General features: G+C 43.9%; 1 protein-coding gene across 1 annotated transcript in view; it reads right to left on the bottom strand.

Moving 5' to 3' along the window:
- The window catches only part of ptprk (protein tyrosine phosphatase receptor type K), a 93,885-nt gene extending 70,859 nt beyond the window's left edge, over window positions 1-23,026 (bottom strand). Inside the window, exon 1 of the mRNA XM_061092108.1 lies at window positions 22,702-23,026. Coding sequence (XP_060948091.1) covers window positions 22,702-22,795 — 94 coding nt within the window. The 5' untranslated portion in view covers window positions 22,796-23,026. The remainder of the gene's footprint in view (window positions 1-22,701) is intronic.
- Window positions 23,027-23,613: the final 587 nt, after the last annotated feature.

Genomic DNA, 23,613 nt, shown 5'->3' with positions numbered 1-23,613 from the left:
GCTGAGTCCACCAGAGCAGTCACAACAAATTCATCTCTCTCTCTCTCTCTCTCTCTCTCCTTTCTTTCTTTCCCTCGCTCCCTCCGATACAAGCTGGCCTCAGTAATACAATAAAGGACTTGGCTCAGCTCTGTGCGTCTGTATGCATGAAAGTGTGTGTCTGTGTGTGTGTTGTGTGCGTGTGTGTGTGGAAGGTAGACGACACCTCTTACTCCCTACTCTCTGTCTCATCATTGCAGCTGTTCCACAGAGGTGTGTTTCAATATATCACCCTGTCACACACACACACACACACACACACACAGACACACACACGGCCCCTGCTTAATAAGCTGTATTCAGAGCTCCTGGGTTTATAGAAGCTGAAACTGCACTCCTGCACAAAGCCGGAGCCTCTTTCCTTCCTTCAGTCCTTTCTTTATTTCTTTCTATCATTCCCTCTCTTCCACCTTCTTCTTTCCTTTGTTTCCCTTTTCCCTTTCCCCCTCATTTTATTCAATTCGAAATGCTGTGCTGTTTTTTATTAATATCTCTCCTTACTGCCCCAATTCATTTCTTTGCTTGACCCTCACTTCCTCTCGCTCTTTCATTCTTTAGAAGAACCTGAGGGACCCGATGTGAGTTGATGAATTGAGGAAGAAGATTTAGACCAGTGAATCAGTCGGTGACCATCAGTGGAGCTGAAGCTATTAACCAGAGGAGTAAGGGACTTAATGAACTAACCAGTATCTACAGGCTCCCTATGGAGCTACATGTCTACATTTAACACAAATGGGGGTGAATCAGTTAATTGCTAAATTGATCTGGCCTTAATTACTTATAATTATCAACAATTTGTTTCAGTCACGTTTCAAATGAAGGAATGCTGAAAATCCACTGATTGCAGCTTCTCAGATGCTTTTCTCCGGCTTTTATGACTCTTTTATGAAGTGGTCAGAAAAGACATCACTACTTCTGCATATGAAGAATGTCTTCCACATTTCACTGCTGTTTCCTCACATGGGCTGACTCTGACTTTTAAAATCGGGGGCTGGCAGGAAGAATTTCCAGAGAACGTCCGCAGGAACCGACTTGAATGTTCAGCTTCTCTCATCCAGGCCATTTCAGGAGAAAAATCCAGAAATCAGTACAATGTAGGAAAGCAGCATAAAATTAACTCTGCCCTGACTAGGTATCACCTGTGAGCGACCTGTCACCGATCCAATGTTTTACAACAGGACGGAGACAAAACAAAAGGACAGAAAAGAAGAGAATGAGGAGGAAAAGGAGCCGGAGGAGGAGTGTGGACACCTGGATGAGTCCTGAGGCTCCGCGGGGAGGAGGGGAGAAATGGAGGAGGTCGGAGGATGGGCAGTTTCCCTCAGCTGTTCCCTTGTGTACGTGTGTGTGTCTGTGTGTGTGTGTGTGTGGACGGTCCATATGGGCATTAGTGCTGGAGGAGTTGAACAGGGGGTCATACCAGATGGACATACACAGACTCACAAACACAAATTACAGATTCCACCAAATGGCATCATGTAGCCACAACTCAGCGGCTCTCCTGCGTGCACGCTCCTCCACACACACACACGCTTCTCACTTTCTGTTCTCACTCGCATATACCAGCCGACGAGGGTTTGGCACGAGAAACCGAAACGAGAGGATTATTCCGTCCAATTCTGTAAAAACACAACAAAGTTAAATCTCGTCTCTTTTTCCCTGCTCTTGCTCTTTGAATTAAATGGGGCCAAACTGTTCTCGTGAGCAGTGTTTCCCATTAATTACCAAGACTCTGGCGGGCTGCCGCTTCTCATTTGTCCCGCCACAGTTTCGTGGTGAACTGAAGCATTTCCTTTTTACACTTCTCTTAAGAACACGGGAGTCGAGCGCCGTTGCTTCCTCGTGGAGCTTGTGCACAAACCCATTGTCTGTGATGGGGAGCGCTGGGAGGAAACCTGCCACCTCCCGCCTGGCGAGACGCCCACTTCACTGGTTTTAATCTTCACAGACATTATGTTGCGGTGCACCTGTACATCGATAACAGGTGTTCTGCCTTTGATCGCAGACGGGGAAACACCGACTGTAACAACGCAGGCTGGGACGTGGCCAGAAGAGCGACTCGCACTAATGTCCTCATCCCATGCAGATTGATGCAGCGCCGTTTTATTGCATGTTAATTTCATTTTGGATTTTAAGAAGGGGCTGCGGTGATGGAGTATGATTACTTTGAGAGATTTACTGCAGCAGGGCCTCAATTAGCAGGAAGTATTAAAAAATGCCAACTGCAATATCCTACAGCCCCTGATGAGGTGCTCAAATTGATCGTCGAGCAAAACAAAGAACCAAACCCCTAAAATATTTAATTTACTATCTTAGAAGATGAAGAAAACCAGCAAATATGTAGCTCCACTGGTTATTAGAGATGTTGAGATCCATCTTTTATCTTCCCAATAGCTTGATGATACCGATTCTCTACTGGTTGTTGTCAACTTGTTACTAATGAATACCTAAATTCAGACTTTGTACATCATCCACTTTATGTGAAGAGCGAATCCTGCAAAGCTCTCACGGGCAAATTGTGTCTATTGACCCCGATCAGCATCTCACTCTCAACACAGAAACTCCCAAACATACAAACACACACACACACACAAACACACATTCCACTTAATATCCTCAGCGTTTGACTCACCCCTCCATCCCTCATCTGGTAAACTAGCTGCGTGTGTGTGTGTGTGCGAGTGTGTGAGGTGAGAGGTTAAACGATGGTCATTAAGATTCATCTCTGAGTTCACTACCAGCAAACGGTGAAAACCTCCCACGCACTCGCACGGAATCGCACGAGTGCGGCGGCTCTGTCAGAGTGCAGCAATTGTCTTTCCTCTCCTGTTGGTCTCTCCCCTGTCGTTTAGGCCAATTCAAACCTCTGAATGCATAATGAATGCAGTAATCATGGCACTACACCGGGGGATCACAACAAGCTCCCTCATCTCGGCGCTTTTGGTTTTTTAAAATTCCAGTTTTGCTAAGTGATTTCAGCGAGAGGCGAACGGCGTGTTTTGTAATTCCTGCATGAATCACTTTTCTGTGCAGGCGGCCGTCTCTCCGTGGATCTGCTGTGACACGTCGTCCAAACATTTCATAATGTTCGCTGGCGTCCTGCGGCCTCCAAGGATGAATAAAGGAAAATAGAGTTGCAGATAGAGGGAAGGGGGGGGGGGGGAGAGGAGAGGGAATAATAAAGTGATGACCGAAGTCATTTATTCTTCACACCTACGGACTGGAAATCACCAGGCAATTTCCTGGATTCCCTGTGCTCACCACACATAAAGTACGTGTGTGTGTGTGAGAGTAAAAGTTTAGACTGAAGAAATGAGACAGTTTGCCACTTAGTTCTTTGTTAGTCAGTCAATCATTTAGTCACACACAGGCACACACACACACACACAGACAGACACACACACAGCATGGTGACGGAGTGGACCCTGTGTCCATCCCAGCGTGCCTCTCTGCTCCGAGGCAGGAGATTCTGTCATCGCCACAGTTACTGTCAGGACACATCACTGGTAACCGTGGCAACTAATTAAGACCTGCCTGTCAGGCCTGTGGTCACCGTGCACGTGTGGAAGCGTCTACACATGGACAAACACACTCATGTCATTAAGTTTCTATAATAAACGCACACACACACACACACACGCTGCAAGTTACTGTAACTGCCAGTAGGTATCACATCAGCATACTCAGTGCATTACTCAACACGACTCCCCAGCCATTAGTCACACACACACACACACACACACACACACACACACACACACACACACACACACACACACACACACACACACACACACACACACACACACACACACACACACACACACACACACACACACACACACACACACACACACACACACACACACACACTTACACACACACACTTGAACCCTTATGGAGACTTACTCATTTTATTGGATTCATTTCCGTTTCCTTGCTCATCAGATATTTAATCAGAAATGTGCTTGAAGTTGTGTAAAGTGTTTGCTATGCACAACATTCTAAAGTGAGACCACTTCAGTTCATTTACTGAGGTTTGAGTGTTGTTTTGAAAAAATAATATATACGTATATTAAGAGAAATGAAAGAAAAATAACCAGGTTTAACTTTAATAATCGATAAACTTTGAATAATTTTGTGAAATGTGCTTTTCTTTTTTTGGCCTATATGATATTATATAAATATGACATAAATTCATAGTTGAAAATAATCCCTGCATTAGCAGTTATTATGAAAAAACATCATAAAGTATAAATAGCTAAAAGTAAAATCCTCATTTACAATAAAATACTTCAGAAATGCAGTGGAGTGTGTACTTAAAACCTCGAGTAAACTACAAGTACCTGAAATTTGCACTCGAACACAGTACGCCTACTTGATGCACTCAGTTTCTGCACCACCGCTGAGGATGATTAAATCTATAAAATTGCCTTTGATGATGATGGACTGCTAATACATGTCGTCCAGTTAGCTAAACAACATTAAAACCGTGTTTCGGCCAGTGGCTCTCTCTCTCTTTCACGGTGAAACGAGCGAGCGTCCACATCCGTCCACAGCACATTAAACAGTAATGTGGGTTCACTGACTGAAAGCTGTGTGTGTGTATTCATGTGTGTGTGCGTGTGTGTGTGTGTGTGTGTGTGTGTGTGTGTGTGTGTGTGTGTGTGTGTGTGCGTAGGGTCAGTAATGAGGTGTAACTCGTGCGTGTCAGTGGAAGTTGAGTGATCGGCGTAATGAGCAGCAGTACATACAGGATGGGGGGGGGCAGACAGGAGTAGAAGAAAGAGGAAGATGAGATGTGCAGGAAAGAAGAGGAGGATCATGTATTAAATTCTTTAGCATAACGTTTGATTACACATGTATAGGCCGCCTGAGTCTCTACACGTGAGGTTTCATGTTTCTGGATATGTGATTTGTGACGGGACAACTCATAAATAATAAGTCAGGGAGAGTGATGATGAAAATCTAGAAAGTAAAGCATCTAAAGTTAAAAATATGATCACTAAAGGCCGACATTGAATGGATGAGGCCAATATTGAACTTTTGAGGATTCCCTCAGGCTCTGACAACTCCTCACAACTGGAACAAACCTTGCATTTGGATTTGTACGATTTGTGTCGGGTTTAAAAGGTTGAAAAACTAAACCTCGACTGATCAAAATGACTGATACCATTTTAATCCCTCACTCCATCTTCCTGGTTAAATCTTCAACGGCTCCAGCCAAAAGCTGAAGAATGTGAAACAGAACCAGCCCCCCCACCCCCCGAAAGACAAACAGACTGATTTCGGAGCATGAACCGACGAATCTCTGCACGGGAATCCAGCCAGTTAACAAAGTAAACACGCACGGGAACAAAGGACAAAGTCTCCATGTGGTTGAGCGCAGGTTAACAACTTGTAGTTCCTTTCCTCCTGGGTGAGGTCAAAGTTGAGCGCAAGTTTAGCTGCAAAGGGGGAAAAGCAAATAGTCGCTTTTTCCACTGAGTGTGTTCGAGCATTAAAACTCGAACCGGGCGCAGATTTATGAGGAGGGAAAGAAGAATGAAAACCCTTGCCTTACAGAGCGAGATCTGACAAAGAAAAATCCGAGCCCTGCATCCTATCAAGCCGGCATAACTTTCACTCCCTCCCTCTGTCTCGCTCCTCTGTTGTTATCAGCAGATACGGAGGAGGTAAGGAATGAAAGAGTGCAGCTGCAAGTGTTTGTTGTGTCAGTCCGCTCCGGTCTGAGCTGTTCCTGCGTAGTTCCTTATCACACTTGAAACAGCTCTCGCTCCCACACACTTTTCTCGTCCCACTTCTATCCCGTATCATTTCGTTCTCATCCCATTTCATTCTCCCCCGTCCGTTTCGTGAAAAAGGATTATGGAGCAAAGTCTGTGTCACTCAGATTCGGAGCCCTGTAACGCAACACATCTAAATAGCTGCTTATCGCGCTTGTGAGCCCGATCGACAATTTTTACAAAACAAACTGCTTTCATATCCACTTCGGCTGAAAGTAAGTTACACAACATAACGACGACAATAACGGAGCAGAACTTGTTTTGATCCCTTCCAGCGTATCTCTGTACATCTGCTGCCGTGCCGGCTTTCAAACGAGATGGAAAAAACGGTCAGAAATTGCAACTTTTGCGGAGCTAACATCCATGAAAAGAGACTGGTACCAGTACAGTCCTGGTTGTTAGCAGCCGGGTTCAACAGACACCTCATCACAGGATTCAATTCCCATGCACAGGGCTCACGGGTTTAATACACGGCAACAGGAATTTAACTGCCACACTCCAATATAGAGATGAATTCATTTCACCCCTGTCCACACACTGTGCTCGGTGTTCACTGTTGTTTAAAACAAACATCATGAGGTCATTTTTCCAGCCTACAAATTACCCCCATGTAAAAAAAAATCAACTTTCTAATTTATCATATTGAAAAAGCCTCAAGAAAGAAATGCAGTCGTGGTCCCAAGATAAATTACACTGGACTCTGTTGGACTATACTTCATTACATTGTAATAATACAACAAATTGATATCACAGCAGCCAAGAAAAACAGTGATTTACAATTCACTTGAGAAATCACAGACTCTGCTTATAATAATACTAAAAAAAAAAAAACCTGTCTTCTGCCAAACCCACTCTTTGTTCATTTGGAGAGAGTTCGGTTTCCTTCATTGTTCTCAGTGGTAGGTGAAGGTTTTAACAGTTTTCTGGGATGTGTTAGAAGGCTGTTGATTCTTCTCTGGTTTTAATAAAAGATTTATTTGGGAATCCCAGGAGACAGAGCTACATGTTGAGCACATTAACAATTTATTATAAGTTGACAAAGTAGAGGATCCAGTTAAACAGTAACTGTCGTCCTGATACCAACTAGTGTGTCAAAGAGAAATATTCTACATGTCTTCTGAATACTTTTATGTATCTCATGGATTTCCCCATTTTACGCCTGACATTTTGTTATCTTTGAAACTTTTGTGATTTCCACTTTAATATTCAATAAACTTAAGACAACTAAATGTTCTACATCTTTGTATGTGTTTTGTTTTTATCCGTACAGTCACCAAAAGCTCTTCAAAGCATTTTAGTGCAGAAAGTCAAGACAAAAATATGATTAGGTTTGTCTGTTTGAACTTAAAAACAGGCACTCAGTGGGACTAATGAAATCTGGCATCTTTGAGTGAGTGAAGTGAAGTGAAATAACAAACCAAAGAACAAAGATAAGTGTCTGCTTTCTGTGTCAGCCGAGCTGCTGATAAATAGGAAGAGGAATATTCAGTCTTATCTGTGCCCTTGACAAAGCTTTGGGCATAAACGCACAAGTATTTCCAAATAACAGACACCGGTCCAATCAGGGTGCTCGTGTGTTATCATTCGTTCAGACATTTTCGTTTATCCATGTTGAGACAGTTTGGGGATAAACAGTAAATGAATGTCTGTCTGTCTCAACCACATATCTACAATAGGGTGTGATACGATGACCGAGAGAGGAGCGCCATTGAAGTTTTCTCAGTAGTCCTGCTTATACCGAGTGTCTTTATGGCCTTAAAGAGACAGGAGCTACAACCAAGTGTTTCAGACAGAGGCTGAAAAGAGGAGCTGCAGCAATGGACAGTCTGAGGGATGTTTTTTGTCAGGTTTTCTCAACATTGGAACAAGTAAACCTGTTCAAGTAATAACACAAATCAAAATGATAAACCTGAATATGAACAGAATAGGTCTCCTTTAAATAAACTTGACAGAATACATTCTGCCCACACAGCGTTTTTTAATCAAACGTCTGTCCGACTGTGTCCAGATAACGCCCCATGGAATTTCGAAATTGAAAATGAGGCTATTGAAAACACTGCTAACGGCAAATTCTTATTGTTGTCCTGACAAGTGTGATGTCAACTTTGTTTAGGAACATGTGGTTTATTTTTACCAAGCATCTATCATTAACATCACCACTTATAGATGTGTCTTATACCGCGAGAACAGGAGGAACCACTCGGATCTACTTCCTGAGAGGACAGTCCAATGGGGTGAAAAGTGTAGAATAGACAATATCCTATTATTAGCAACACTACAGATGGATAAACCCACTAACAGCAGATTATTTCTGCTCTAAGCTTTCAAGAAATAAACACTCCACCGTGACCTGTTTTTATCCACGTTCACGGGCTTTCACGTCAACATTAGCACCCGTTGGATTAATATAATTATGTGTTCCGCTGGCACCCACAGTTCAGTTGGAATCGAATTCACTAAAACCTGAAGTGAAGTCACTCTCACTTGTCTCCTCTCTCACTCCCTCCGTCACTGCTGCTGCCTCGATTAAAGTCTCCTCTCTCCCACTCTTTCAATCTCTCCTGCTCTCTTTGGACCACTAACCTTGATTCACTGTTCTCCTCCGTTCTGCCTCGGGCTGGCACATGCATGCACACACACTCACACACACACACACACACTGGGAAACAAACACACGGACACAGTGGGACTCACACACACTCGCACAGACATGTACAGACAGACACATTTACAAGAAAATACACTGCGGCACACACTGAATGGAAGATATACTGTACACATGTACTTGACCATGGTAAAGTAGAAGTGGTTTGTTTGGGGCCAGTGTGAGGGGAAAGTGTGGCTAACCGAAACCACATGTGGCTGACTCGCTCGCTCTCGATCCTGAGGTATGTGTGAGCCTCTGGAGTGTGTGTTGATGTGTGCGTCTGTGAGTGTGTGTGTGTGTGTGTGTGTGTGCGAGGGGGAGGTGTGATATGGGGCAAGCGGCGGAGGGAGAAGCCGAGTGAGCTCATGGCTTGACTTTAACCTTTATTTATCCGGGGAACGGCCGTGTTGAGCAGACAAGCTGCCGTGTCGCTGTGTGTCCACACGGGAGCTGCTCTACTGTAACCAGCGTCTTCTGCTGGTGGCCGCCGCAGTGCCGCCGCCAGATCAGTCAAGTCCAGTTAGGTGCTTTGCTCAAGGTTAGAGTTGTTAATACTAAAAATAGTACTTAGTGGAGCAACTTTATGTGTTAAATAGGACACAGAACACACACGTTTTCAATGTTTGCATCAATCTCTACTTTTTTACATCCCCTCTAGTTTGACTCTATAATCTAAGAGGTTTCCTTGTGATAAATACATAGCCGTTTTTCAGACGTGAACTCCAGAAAATATCCGGAAAATTGGGTACAGACATTGGAGATTGTCCGTGTAACAGGAATAACTCTGGATCATTCAGGCTCGGAAGGTTCGCCTGGGTAGAGATACAGGAGGCGTAACATGACGTGGAAATTCCACCGAGAGGAAATCACATGTTTTTGTTTACGGCACTTCAAAACTAGAGTCTGGCAACAAGCTCTCGGATCTCGACTTTCCAATTGCATATCATCATCTGTGTCCTCTACAGACATGTGTTTTTCAGACTGGTAAAAAGGTTCCCTCACGTCTAAGGGGTGGATTGAGACGCTTCAGTGGGTAAATGTGTGAAATTAAAAACTAAATTTGCTTGTCAAGTACCTGGGTTTCATGTTTTTAATCATGTGCTGGAGCTGATATAAATATTGCTGTAATTCCTAAATAAATTTTTAACGAGGATGCGATTGCCAAGAACCATCGAGGATGGAGCGCCTCTGCACCCAGGACAGTAAATGTCCCTCGTTCAGCAGTAATATTAATCCCCAGTGTAGATATGACCGTGGCCTTTCACATTTTTTTATTATTTCTTTCTCTAGCTCTGAGTGAGAGAACAAACGGGAACAAAGACGACAGAAGTTCAGTTCCAAACCTGCACTTAACTTCATATCGCTCACGTTGTAATGAGGGACTAACCCGTCAAGACAGAACGACGCTGTGTGTTAAGGTAGTTCTGTGTGCGAGTGTGTGTAAGTGTGTGTGTGTGCGTGAGGTTGAGTGCAAGAGACAGTTTGTGTCATGGGGAGGTAGCGCTGTATCTGCTAACCGCTACTTCGACAAGACAGCTCGCTTGGCTCACACACAAACACACACACACCAAGACACAAAGACACACACACACACACAAACGAGATGCACACAGACACTTCATTTACCTTTGGCCCGATATAGACATAGTGACAGTTAACCTAGCCACTTAATACAAAGAGACAGTTTCTTCTACAAAGACTTATATCAGGGGGGCAGCGGTGTGTGTGTGTGTGTGTGTGTGTGTGTGTGTGTGTGAGTCAGAGTAAATCTGGCTGAATTGAAAACAGAGAAGAGCGAAAACACCAACAAAAGCATTCCAGAAAGTGGGTGAGAGAGGTAGTGACACAGTGGAAACCAAGGACAGAGAGAGAGAGAGACAGAGCCAGACCTTGACGTCAGGAGGGGGGGGGGAGAGTGTCTGTCCCGGTGTGACACTGATCATTTGACCTAAAAGTATTTCCTAACTTTTGGCCGGTAACATTCTCACTTTTATCATAATAAACCCAACATTTTTCCTTTCAGGTTGAAACAAACCATCTGGAGATGCTGCTTTGGGGTTTCGGAGCTTTTCAGCCTTTTTAAAAATAAATCAATGATGGAAAGAGACATTATTTGCAGAATGAAAGACTTTCTAAAGATGAGTTCATGTATTTCTATCCTCGCTCTTTCCTATCCCCCACTAACACCCAGTAACATCTGGCTTTTATCTACAATGGGAACAGATACAATCGACTTTCCCTCCCGAGTCAAATGACTCTGCGGTGGACACAGGTTTGTCTCGGCTGCGTTTGGCAGTTATGGAAATATGACACCCGGAGGAACGTGCTAATTTCTTTTTTGTATTTTGGCAGTCTCCTGCCGCACATGTTGTGGCACGGTGATGCACATTGAACCTCCGGGCATTGCTATGTAAATAGCCTAGAACAATTGTGTTCTTATTGTTTGTTTTACATCTTGGGAACATTGTGCAACAGCAAGTTCTTCTTTGCAAGATGCTGCATTGGAAAGACTCCTCTGATGGCAATGGGAAAGGTGTCGATCCCATTTATTAAGCCAGTAAACCAAGTTTAAAATAAGTATTAGACACTCAGAAGTTGAATGATTGATAAATTGAACTGTCAGTTCTTAGACATTTAAAAAAAAACTGTGATCTGAGTAAATGTAATGCAAAAATCCAAACTTCTATATCAGTTATTGAGTCAAACTACTTGTATGACCATCTGTTGTTCTGCATAAAACCTCTCTTTACAATTATTTCCACCTTAAACTGTCTGGAAACATGAACCCTTGCTCTTGTTGTGGGGAGAAACATGGAAACTGGAGAAACAGAGCGGAGAGGAGGTGGGAGGGAGGGAGGGAGGGAGGAGAGGGGGGGGAAGAGGTAGTGTATATGCAGGGAGGGAGAAGGACAAGAGGGGAGAACGAGGGGGTCAGAGAGGGAATGGCGAGTACATGAGAAGGGGGGGGAGGGTTCGATAAACGCCGTGTTGCTTTGTTTAGGTTAGTGGGCCATAAATTCCAAGGGTAGGAAGGAATGGGAAGGGGGGGGGGCAGGGGAGTGGGATAAAATAACCGTTAGGAGAAGCTGGGACAGCAGAAAAGGAGTGAGTGAAGTCATATTTGGAGAGGAGAGGAGAGGAGGAAAAGAGGAGAGGAGAGTTTGTTTGACTAAACTGACGGATTTTGCTTCACTCCACCAGACACGGTGCCGTCTGCGTAATATCAACATCCCAGGGGAGTGAGTGAGAGTGTGTGTGTGTGTGTGTGTGTGTGTGTGTGTGTGTGTGTGTGTGTGTGTGTGTGTGTGTGTGTGTGTGTGTGTGTGTGTGTGTGTGTGTGTGTGTGTGTGTGTGAGTGTGTGTGTGTGAGTGTGTGTGTGTGAGTGTGTGTGAGTGTGTGTGTGTAGCGAGTATCAGCTTTATAAAATACACCTCCACATTAAGAATCCCAGGGCTACCTCCCAACGAAAGCATCACATGTCCTATTTTGGTGTTTTTCTTGGTTCACATGTTGCTCCGCAGACCCGAGTCCGTTGGGGAATTTTTTCACTGCACTGTTTTCTTATCACTTCCAGGGGAAAGGAAACACTGTTTGCACCGTTCAAACAACTCTGCAGTTCACTAATCGGAGCAGCAGAACTCACGGTCAGGGTTTCCCACGAGCATTTGCTCAGCGCGGCGCCCACTTAAAAGCACGAGTGCCTCTGGGAGTTATGGTCCCAGTAGGTGCTGTAGAGCTACCATCTCTGGAAAGCGTGGAAAAACTATTGTTTGGTTGCATGAATGCGTAGAGGTAGAAGTGAAAGGAGAGAGTGTTTGGAGGTGTAAGGTCACAGATCAGCAGGCAGCCCAGAGCTTTAACAACCTCAGTTGAAGCTGTTGGTGGTGCTGCATATTTTAATTTTAATGTAGGCCAGTCAAGGCTCATTTACGCTCAACCGTTAGACGCGGAAACTGTCGGAGCCTTCTATCCATACTCTCAGCTCATTTTGTCCGTATGTGCGCACGTCTTCTGAATGCTAACGGATACAGAGGAGACGGAGCAGTACCACCGGGAATCATCGGGGGGCAGTGTAGCCCATAGTTCAAAAGAGACGACCTTCACGACACGAAGAAGTAAGATCGTATAGATATATGTGTTTTTTCCATCTCGGAAATAATCTTCAATTCTACAAGAAAAACATTCACAGAACATTTTTCACGATCGTTTTAAAAAAAGTTTATGCACTAAAGACTTTTTGGTTGTTGAAACCATAACTCCTCTTCGTACTGGCCGTGAAGATCCATTCCCAGTGGAAGAGATAAGATACTAGATCTACAGTCCTTGTTCTGGGCAGAAAATGCATTTGAGAGCCGAAGGTAAAGCAACGTGTGCTGCCGCAGTGTGAGTTAGACAAATGGAGTGGGTATGAAGTCCCTTTATTTTCAATAAACACGTATTCTTGGCTCAGCCAGGGTGAAGTGTAATACCACAAAACAGGCATTTTATAATAAAAAGGACTTTAACTTTGTAAAAGATTGTTTGGTCCGAATAACTTTTTTAGACTTTTAGCACAAAAACAGGGACTGATATCCATACTGAGAATCCCCAGGTAGCTTTTTCTTATAGCTAGCTGCTGACTCCGCCCCTGCGTATTGGTGTACGATGTTTCCCGTAAAGCAAACCAGGCGTTCTGGGAGTTCTGTGGCTATTTCAAGATCTCAATATGATTTTAAAGATGTTACTTTTACGTTAAAAAACAACATTGTGTTGCTTTAAGACAGGCCTGAAAATAAGTGAACCTATAATTAATATTTTTACAATAACAGTTATCAGTCTATTAACTGTCAGTGAGAAACTGTGAAAAATGTCCATCACCATTTCCCAGAGCAAGACGACCATAGATACTTAGTCATTCTAGATCACCAAATTTGAAGTAATTAATTAAATCCTTCAATACGTTAATGAATCAATGTTAAAGGGACGATTTTTTTTTAGGGGGGGGGGGGCGCTACTGAATTATGATTACACACATCAAAGCTTAAGAATCCAGCTCCTTACATATTCATACAAATGAAGCTTGTTTTGGAATTAATAATGAAGACATTAGATACGACACGATATTTATATATTCTGAAAGCTCTCCCACGGGAAGTAATGTAAAACATGCGACTGGATTGAACTTCCACGGCCGAGACGAACCAGCCAGGAGTCTGAGGGACGGACAGATGTTCAACATTTAAATGTCCGTCTCCCGACTCCCACACACGCCATCGCTGTCAGACTGACCATGTGTCTGCAGTCATCTATTCACCTACAGACAGGAGGGACACACACACACACACAGGACGAGTGGCTGGCAGACAGACAGACACAGATTAGGACGTCAGACAGACAGATAAAAGAACTCGGCGAAACACCATTTAGAGGGAAAAGACAGCTCAGGAAAATATCTGCCGCAAGATTTAAATCTCGGCTCACACAGACAGACCGAGGACCAGCGCTGTGGTGATGTGAAGATACATAGTCAGGGATGGAGATGATAATCTTAATGGACCGGTCATCTGTCTGTAAGCTCCTGGTTCACACACACACACATACAACCGAGGGTTTATATATCTGGAAAGCTTTATACCGCTCTTGACGTGAAATCAGCTTAAAGAGCGGAGCAGCGGAGAGTTATCAGCAAGGAATGTAAGAAGAGTAAAAATAGTGTCCCTGTCTTTTTGATATCCGTGTACACATACTGTACGAGGCTGAAAGTGACGGCAGCACAATGTCCTCTGGGAGTTTATCACGAGCACACACACACACACACACACACACACACACACACACACACACACACACACACACACACACACACACACACACACACACACACACACACACACACACACACACACACACACACACACACACACACACACACACACACACACACACACACACACACACGTAGCCATGAGCAATCCAGGATCAGTAAACCAGAGAAAGTCTTGTTCCTGATGTGCGTCTGTGTGTGTGTGTGTGTGTGTGTGTGTGTGTGTGTGTGTGTGTGTGTGTGTGTGTGTGTGTGTTCATGACAGATGTCTTCTTAACTGTACTAATGTAAACCACTTCAGCCACTGCCCAGAGCTACACACACACAGACACACACAAGAGCTTGTTGGACATGTACACTGTAGATCCAGTCCACCTGAAGGCAAATACAAAGAGGCTGAAAACAAACACACACACACACACACAGAGAGAGAGAGAGAGAGAGAGATCGACCGTCACATTAACTCAATGTAGATAAAACCATTGTCTAAAGTAAATAAAACACAGAGCATCTGTTATGTAAAGTTTCTGAATCCTGATATTACCTGTCACTGTAAATACACTTTTCGTGACTCGGGAGGACAAAAACAGCAACAGCACGAGCCTCCGAAAAGTCAAACTTTGGATCATCTCCTCATTGAAATTCTTCTTTATAGATTATTTTAGGCATTTCGCCTTTGTTTGGAAGTTGAAAGGAGAGGAAGACGAGGATGAAGGGTGGAGGAAAAAACAAGAGACGTGTCTGGGAACAGATCTGTTTTTGGTTTTGATTTTTGGTTTCACATCAGCAACTGAGTCAGCAGAATTCATTAAAAGTCTGATAAGTGGAACAAAAATGATATAGAGCTGTAATGTATGATAGTGTAAATGAAGGAAGGAAGCCAGGTTGGAGATTTACACATGTTGAGTGTTTCTGGGTGAAGCTTCGTGGGTCTTAACTCCCGGGTGGAAAATGAAAACTTGATGGATACGAGGGTTTGATGTGGAGTCTGTTCACAAACCATCAAAACAAGTTGGGGGATCTCCACCCTTTTTATTGAGTCATGAATGATTCACAGCAAAACAAGATAATTACAGATTTGGCCTGCAGAGAGGTTTCAGTTCAAGTTAGACTCTCGACTGTAAACTTGATAAATCTGACCTTAACCTTTTGAATACTACACCTGTGTTAGTCTCTGCAAACTATCACCTCTGAACCAGAAGAGCATCAAACACATTTCGTCTCAGAGGGGGAGTTAAGGGAAATCTCCTGAGATCAATGGGCGCAGATGCAGAAGCTGTCAAATCCATTTTCAAGAACCTGTCCTGCTTAATGGGAACCGACAGGATTTCTGCCTCAACGGCCGACCATTAGCTCGCCATTATTTCTGTATTAAATAATTTGTGTTTTCAAGCGGAGCACTTCCCTACGCACACACTGAGCTTCTCTCTCTCTCTGGACTAAGCAGAATAATACCTTGTGCAAAGTTTGACAGTGTAAAAATGAATTTGGCTTTTTATTTCCTTGAATTTTGTACATAAAGTTTATAATTGCTCAGTTTTTTTGGCACAGCAAAGCCTTGTTGGATGCCACATCCACCAAACTCCGCAGTGACACAGCGATCTCTCTGTCTGTCCCTGCTGTGTGAGGAGTCTGTGGTGTATTTTACTAACCTGTCACTTTCCCGAGAAAAAAAAAAAAACAGTCCCTCATTAACAACCCACCGCCATGAGTGTGTTTGTGTGAAAGAGAGGGAGACAGAGAAGAGAAGAGAAGAAGACAGAAGAGAAGATGACAGAAGAGAAGAGAAAAGATGAAAAGAGGTGTATTCGGCTACTGAAGTTAGTCGGAGCTCTTTTTTATTAAAGACCAGCCTCAGCTAAAAACAAACAGCACCTGAAAACTTCAAGACTCCCAACAGCTGTCGGACTTCACACAGACAGACAGCGACAGGAAGGGAAACACGCAGACGAATGGCAAATGGATTAACTGACAGCCGAGCTGGCAGAGCGGCGACGACACACAGCCTCGACGCTTCAAATGTTTTCATTGATTCAATGCAAGTTGGACTTTGTAGAAATTATTTCCAAGGAACGGAAGAAGCTGCAGGCGTGACCTGAAAGAACCAAAAACTGTCTCAACATCGAATCGGCTGCGATGTGTTTGTTAAAATATCTCTGTGTACAAGGCTGAGTTGTGCGTTTTTGTGTTTGTGTTGAAATAATCTGACAAATTAGTTACAGACTCTGAAAATTCCGAACGACTCGTAAGTTGCCAAATTGCTCCACAGCTCGGAATAGTAGTTAGTATTGTGAAGTTGTCAGATGTTCCCTTAGTTCCTTTGTTAATATATAAATATTGTGATGAGTTGTTTAATCCCTCCCGACACATAAACACAAACACATTGTGTTTTACAGCGTCCAGGTTCTTTCCCAACATTCGTCTTCAAAGCACATGAACACACCGGAGTTGGACATTCTGAGGAGCATGTGACTGCAGAGTAAATAACGGCTTCTAAGAGACGCACAGAAACCACTATACATGTAAATGAGCTTTAAGTCCAAAAATGCAATGGTTAGTGAAGACACAACAGCTAAAACATGGCAGGAGTACGGTTGACAAAACTAACAATTAGGGATTAGGGAACACTTTCTACACATTGAAATGAAGGGATGTTAAGGCATAGACTCAGGGTTACGTATGACAACACGTATGACGATGACTATGACTATGACGATGAAGATGACAGGTGAAGCTCAGCTCGTGGCCGGCCGGTCATAACTCACCCTTCTCAGCACGCCCCATGTGAGCTGCGTCCGGTAGAAGCAAAGCAGAGAATAAGAAGACAGAATTAGATTGGAAGGCATGCACAGGTCAACACATGCACATTAGAGAAAAGTCCTGGACGCAATCTGCTGTCCAAGCACAAGGTTTTCCATGATTACAGGCACATGCCGTGTAAATAAATCAAGCAGCCAGATTTTCCAAACCATGATTAACAATAAAGTTTACGGAGAAACTGTCAGAAGGCTGAAGTACAAAGAGTGTTTTTAAAGTTTTCGGCAGGTCATTAGCAACAACACACACGCAGTGGGAAAAAAACTCACTGCTTTAGTAGGAAGCCATGTTGTCATAAAACACAGTGCGTATAAAAAGGCATTCAACCCTCTTGGAAAGGGTTTTACTGTCCTATCGTCTTTACTGCAACATGTGAGAAGTCTGGCTTCTCCTTAAAAGAAAAAGGGGGATCTTGTAAAAAATAAAAGCTGTAAATATCCTTGCAGAAATTGCCAAGTTTTAATGTACATGCAGTTTAAGAGGGAGAAACGGGACCAGGGGCCCCAGAAATAATCTGCAATAAAAGTAAACACCTCACAGTAAATGTACAACCTCTCGTTTAGCACAAATTAAGTATTTAAAAAAAGTTGTTTGTGTGGACAACTGTAACTTTAACCTTTGACCCACACATGTCCGACCTCAACCTTTCACCTGACCCCTGTGGTGGACAAAAAAAATAATGGTTTTCCCAAGACTGTCGTCACCTGCCTGCATCTGTTAATCTCTCTCACACACACACACACACACAAGCCATGCCTCCATTATATATACTATTATCAGCACACACAAAACTACACAACTGGTGCTGAGGCCGCTCACATCTGTGTGAGTGTGAGTCAATGAGTGTGTGTGCGCACTGTAATGTAATTAATCAGCTGAGAGTGTTGATTACTTAATCTGTCATTAGCCAGCCGTGTGTGTAAGTGTGTGTAAGCGAGAGTGAGAGAGAGTGTGTGTGTGTGTGTGTGTGTGTGTGTGTGTGTGTGTGTGTGTGTGTGTGTGTGTGTGTGTGTGTGGTAGCAGTGTGTTTCGAGCCCCCTCCTTGTACCGACAGCTGTGACCAGAGCCAAACAGGGCAGAGCGGAGATTGATGATATTGGACTAATACCATCATTCATCAGGGATGTGATATTTCAGGGATTCTGGATTTGTTTGGGATGTGCTGCCTCCTTCATTTCCACTGGGACTCTGCCACCTTCTTGCTTCACTTCCTGCTGGATGACTGATGATTTACATCCATCATCTACCAGTGTATAAAGGTTAATCCTGGCCACAACAGTCAGGATGTTCACATTTTATCTCTTTTTATGTCATTTGTGCAAGTGGAAATGTTGCATATTGGCTTAACTGAGGGGGTACAGTTGTCATATACGACGGAGAGAAGGCAATAAAAGGGAAGGAAAAGTTCTGGGAAATGTTTGGAGCAACTGACTCGTACTTTCTCGTTCCCACATTCGGTCCATCTGGATAATTTCGGGAGATTAAGAGTTCAGCGCACGTCTAGAAGCAGCCAATTAAGTCTCTTCTCCACCAGAAAGCCCCAAAATATTAAAGAATAAAACATCTCTGGTTGAAGTCCAGGCCGAGACTCTTGTTTCTCCTACTCTTTTGCCATAATTGCTGATATACAACACCACAGGGTACTTGTATCTCAGCATAGACAAGATAAATTAATTAACAGTCATCGCATTTAGGAAGCAGCCGTTACATCAGCGTGCAAAACAAAGGGACATTTTTCTTTTACCATGTGCTGAGCCCAAATAACCCAGAGACTCACAGCACAATTAATGACTTCTTTTAAACTTTACTGAATCGGGGGGAAAAAGAGGAGTTTTTTTTACACAACTCAAAATGTTCTTCACCAGATGCAGCAAAGCAGAAGCGAAGCAATGTTGCGAAGCAGAAAAAGTCGACAAGGAAACTCGGTGATTTACGAGCATCGCTGGTGTTCGGTTAATTGTGGGATCTTTTCGCGTTCTCTTGAATAACGAGGCGCTGGTTCACGCCAGAACTCCAAAGATTCGCAAAAAAAACCGCGTGTTTAAAAAGAAAACATATCCAGTGGCTAGCATGACCCCCTGCTGTGTGGTGGAGATGTTCTCCTGACAGGTCCGGGTGTCAATCATGCACCGTCTTCGAAACTCTCTGACAACTTAACCTAAGTCGCTGTGTGTCGCTAATGCACTTCTCAACCCCCTCCAACTACACACACACACACACACACACACACATGCTAATGGGGGATTAGCTAATGAATTCTCTCAACAGATTAATTACATTGCTTGTGTGCGCTCAGACTTCATCCCCAAACGGCAGAAGAAATGAGCCAGTACTTTTCAAAGAGATGGGTTTGTGTTTTTTTTTCCTCTCCCCAATTTTCTTTTTTAAATCTATCACTAAATTGAAAATCCGTAGAAACAGATTGGCTCTGGGCAAAGTGGCGTTTTATTTGAAGAAGAAGACATTAAGATGGATCTGAGGGATGGCTGCGAGAGGAATTACTTTTAACGAGCAAATAAATAAAAACAGGCCTTTGATTTGGCGCCATTTTAACATGGCATGAGTAGAGTGAGGCATCTTTCTAAAAAGTCCAAATGAGAGGCGAACATTTCACATGCTCGTCTGTGTTACCACTGTACTCCGCGGGGCTTCAAAGCATCGGCCTCCCTCTTCCTCTTTAAATGACAGCAACACACATTCTCACACACACACACACACACACAAGAGGCATGACAGAGAAACACACACTGACACACACTGACACTCCCTCCTGCCGTTTTCACAGTCTCTTGAGTGGAGGAGATGCCCACGGCCAAAAACCAATGGTTGCACTTCTTGTTATGTTTCTCCCTCTCCTCTTCTTCTCCTCTTTCACACCATCACTCTCTTCCTCTCGCCTTTCTCTGGGAAAACAGACAATTTTTTTTTTTTGTCAGCTTCCAAATGGAGCAGGAAAGTAATTATAATTAAACCAACTTGGTTCTAATGCTCGAAAATACTAAAATAATTCACGATTATAATTAAACCGGCTCAGTAGCGGCGGCAGCGGCCTCCTTCTAATTCGTCTGGAGACGCTAATGGAAAACAATTATTTCACTTCATTTAGATTACAGACGCCGGGAATCTGTGTCACAACTCGATCAGAGAGGAGGCACATTTAGAAAGTTGTCAAATTATCACCAAGTCAGTCGTCGACTTCGCAAGAGACAAGTTCACATTCATTACTTCCTCAGCGATAAAGCCGAAACCCAACAGCCTCAGAAACGGCACAGTAACAAGAGATGAGAGTGAGACAGACATATTTACATAAATGCCATAATTTACAGTTTCCCTTTGTAAATGGGGAATTAGAGGAGAACGACAGAAATGAGGCAGATCCAGAGACGACGTGTTAACGCAGACTTTCACATTCCTGCTGCTCACGCATGATCCTGTCGGTGAAACAGGAGCTGGTGAGGCGTGAAGACACACGTTTGATTCCCCAGTGATTTCCTCTCATCGGCAACTTAATAATTGCCATTTTTTTCTCAGCAAGGGGTCACGTTGGCTGCGTTATTGATCTCAGCCCATTAACCCCGTCAGCCTCATCACTTACACACATCGTGGTGAAATGATTGGATAAAAGAAATGACCGATCCACAGAAATCACCCCCCCCCTGCTCTGCACCAAGATCTTCTTGGATTCACAGCACGAGGCCATTTATTCCTATAAACTGCTTCCTTTCATTGCAATTAAACAAAACATTTCCCCCTAAATTGCTTCACTGCTGCTTGCTTCTTGAAACAAATTTGATATATTTATATTTGTTTTATTCTGCAAGAGGAAAAACAACTCTTTTTACCCCCGTCCCCACACTAATGACCACCCTCCTCCCACTCTATGTTAATGCAGCATCAAGCCACTAGCATTTACTTGCAAATGAACAGCACTCTAATTCCCAGAGAGGCCTCCAAGAAGGAATTCCACACATTTGTTACCCACAGGACCAAATGGCTGCAAGGGAGGAGGGGGGTAGGTGGGGTAGTTACACATGGGGTATGTAGAGGCAGATGAATTGGTAATTAATGTGTAATTTCTATGCAAATCATTGACAGGCCGGAGCTGGAGAACAGTGGAGCAGAAAACGCATGGTTACACAGTTTCTGGTGATTTCCAGCACTTAAATGGAGCGTGATGTGTCCTTTATTACATCCCGACGTGGACTGGGTGCGAGCTTTTGGAGGTCAACTTGGAAAACAGCCGTGTGTGCGTGTGCGTGTGCGTGTGTGGAGTTCAAACAACAGCTGAATACGGAAATAAAACCGCAGCCACGCAGACACACAGGTATAGAAAGAGTTTGCGTGACTTGCAGGGAGACACGTCTTGTGTTGTCTTTTCCTCTACGTGGTAACTTCCTCTGCAAATTTCCTTTATCGGACCTTTGCACACGCACGGTCCCCGGCACAGCACAGGGGCACACGCACGCCCCGCTGCAGGGTTTTTTCTGCGTGCACCGTGCGTGTTTCTGCAGACTGGACGCAAGGATTTTTTTAAAAACCTCCCGAGTTCTGCAGCGTTCACGCAGCGGTCATTTCACGCATTCTGAAGACCCAGCACCCCGGATCTCCGCAGATTCCCTCGATTTACACTTTGGGAATAAACTGACCGCTCTCGCTTTTCCTCCAACAGGCGATCCTGCGTGCACGCTATGTTCCCAACCATTAGGTTTTAGTGCGTAAAAGCGCAGATAAAAGTTGGAGCACGGATCGTTCGGTTCGCAGAGAGCGAGGAGCTCACACACCAGAGCAACACTCCTCCAGTCACCTCTCACTACACCACAATCATTATATATAATTAAGTATATAAATGACGAGTGGCTGCATGTGCATTTAAAAGGAGAATAAAGGTCGGAATGAACTCTTCTCTGACTCAGCAACATGAGAGGATCGCGGAGAGGAAAACACCTCAAAGTGCAGGATCGTTAGAATAAACACGATTGATTCAGATCATCCATGGGACGTGTACATGTGTTTTGTGGATTTTACGCAGCGGTCGTGCACACAGGCAACTTTTTTCTCCATCCACGCACTGCACGGATCAGAAGTGGACGATGTTAACACTCCTCTTGTGTCTTCTTATAATAAATGTTATTATAGCATGACGATATACAAGAGATGAGACGAGTGTTGTGTGTGATCGCGGCTGCAAGTGAATGCACCTCGGATCGTTCGGGTTGTTTTGAGGGATTTTTAAACTCAGATCAGCTGTTTTTTTTAACGATTTGACACAGAGTCTTGCGATGAGAAAGTTTTAAACCTTTATGAATATAACAAAGTTGGCAGTCTGCTCCACCAGCCCCGTGTCAGTCACCGGGTCGAGTGCCGAGCACCGAACACAGGCTCGGAAAGGAGAGAGACACATTCTCCTTTTTGTAATTGCAACAAAGTAACAGAATCGAATCTACCACGCAGAGAAAGTGCGCAAAAGGCTACAATTGTACGATTGCTACTTTTTCCTGGATTTCCTCCCGCACCTCAACACACCTGTGAGGAATGCGTGAGCAGAGAGGAAGCACAACTTCAAACCCCGTGCGTGTGAAACATTGCGGGACTCTGCGTGTTGTCGTACCTGTCGGGATCTGCGTGGACACCGAGGAGAGGTGAAGAAGAAGAAGATGAAGGTGAAGAAGAAGTCCCAGACGTTCACGGGAAAGTGTATCCATGTTTTCAAACGTGGCCCGAGTCCGTGACAGTCCCCCCCCCCCTGTCCGGGGAATCGAACAAGTAAAAAAAAAAAGTTTGCTCTTCACTCCTCTTCCTCCTTCACGGGTCTTTTTCTCTCTCGCTCTTCCTCTTCTTCTTGTTATTCCTCCCGTGGAGTCGGACGCTCCATTCTCTCCTTTCTCGAACGCTTCTGTTTTTTTTTCTCTCGCTTCCTTGCGGGCTCCCGCGGACCCGAGTGAGGGAGCGCGGGCACGAGAACGAGAGAGAGAGAGAGACGGGGAGAGAGAGGGAGGTGTGTGTGTGACGTCACGAGGCAGGAGTCCGCTTCAGAAACCAGATTAAAAGGAACAACGGGTCTCGAGGCGAGGATTCGTTGTTTTGACCGGTTTGTGCGTTTTTCTGGTGATATAAATTTACTTCTTCAAAGTCACTTTATTTCACATCAAAGTAATAAAGAACAGTAGAAATCAACGAATCAAAGGAATAGTTCACCCAAAAAATGAAAGTTCTCTCTTCTCTTAAGACTTATAAGGGGATAGTTCACCCAAAAATATAATTTCACTCATCATCTCCTCATCGCTTTGCCGATTGAGGGGTGGGATCTAAAATAATAAAACAATAGTCTGTTTCATTTTAACTCTATGATTGTTTTTTCTCTTTACCATAGAACAAGTCCAAACTGGACAAAGTAAACACCTTTTGAGTTTCTATAACAACTTAAGGCTACCACAGGTTCTATTTCTTGTTTGGAAGAGTAAAGGCTCCTTTATACTTGTCCGTTTTTTCGGATACGGACAGATAAGACCGCCCTATCCGC

This window comes from Limanda limanda, chromosome 18 (genome assembly GCF_963576545.1).
Source record: "Limanda limanda chromosome 18, fLimLim1.1, whole genome shotgun sequence".
Taxonomy (NCBI): Eukaryota; Metazoa; Chordata; class Actinopteri; order Pleuronectiformes; family Pleuronectidae; genus Limanda; species Limanda limanda.
Note: the sequence above shows the minus strand (reverse complement) of the source record. Positions and strands in the feature narration are given on the sequence as shown.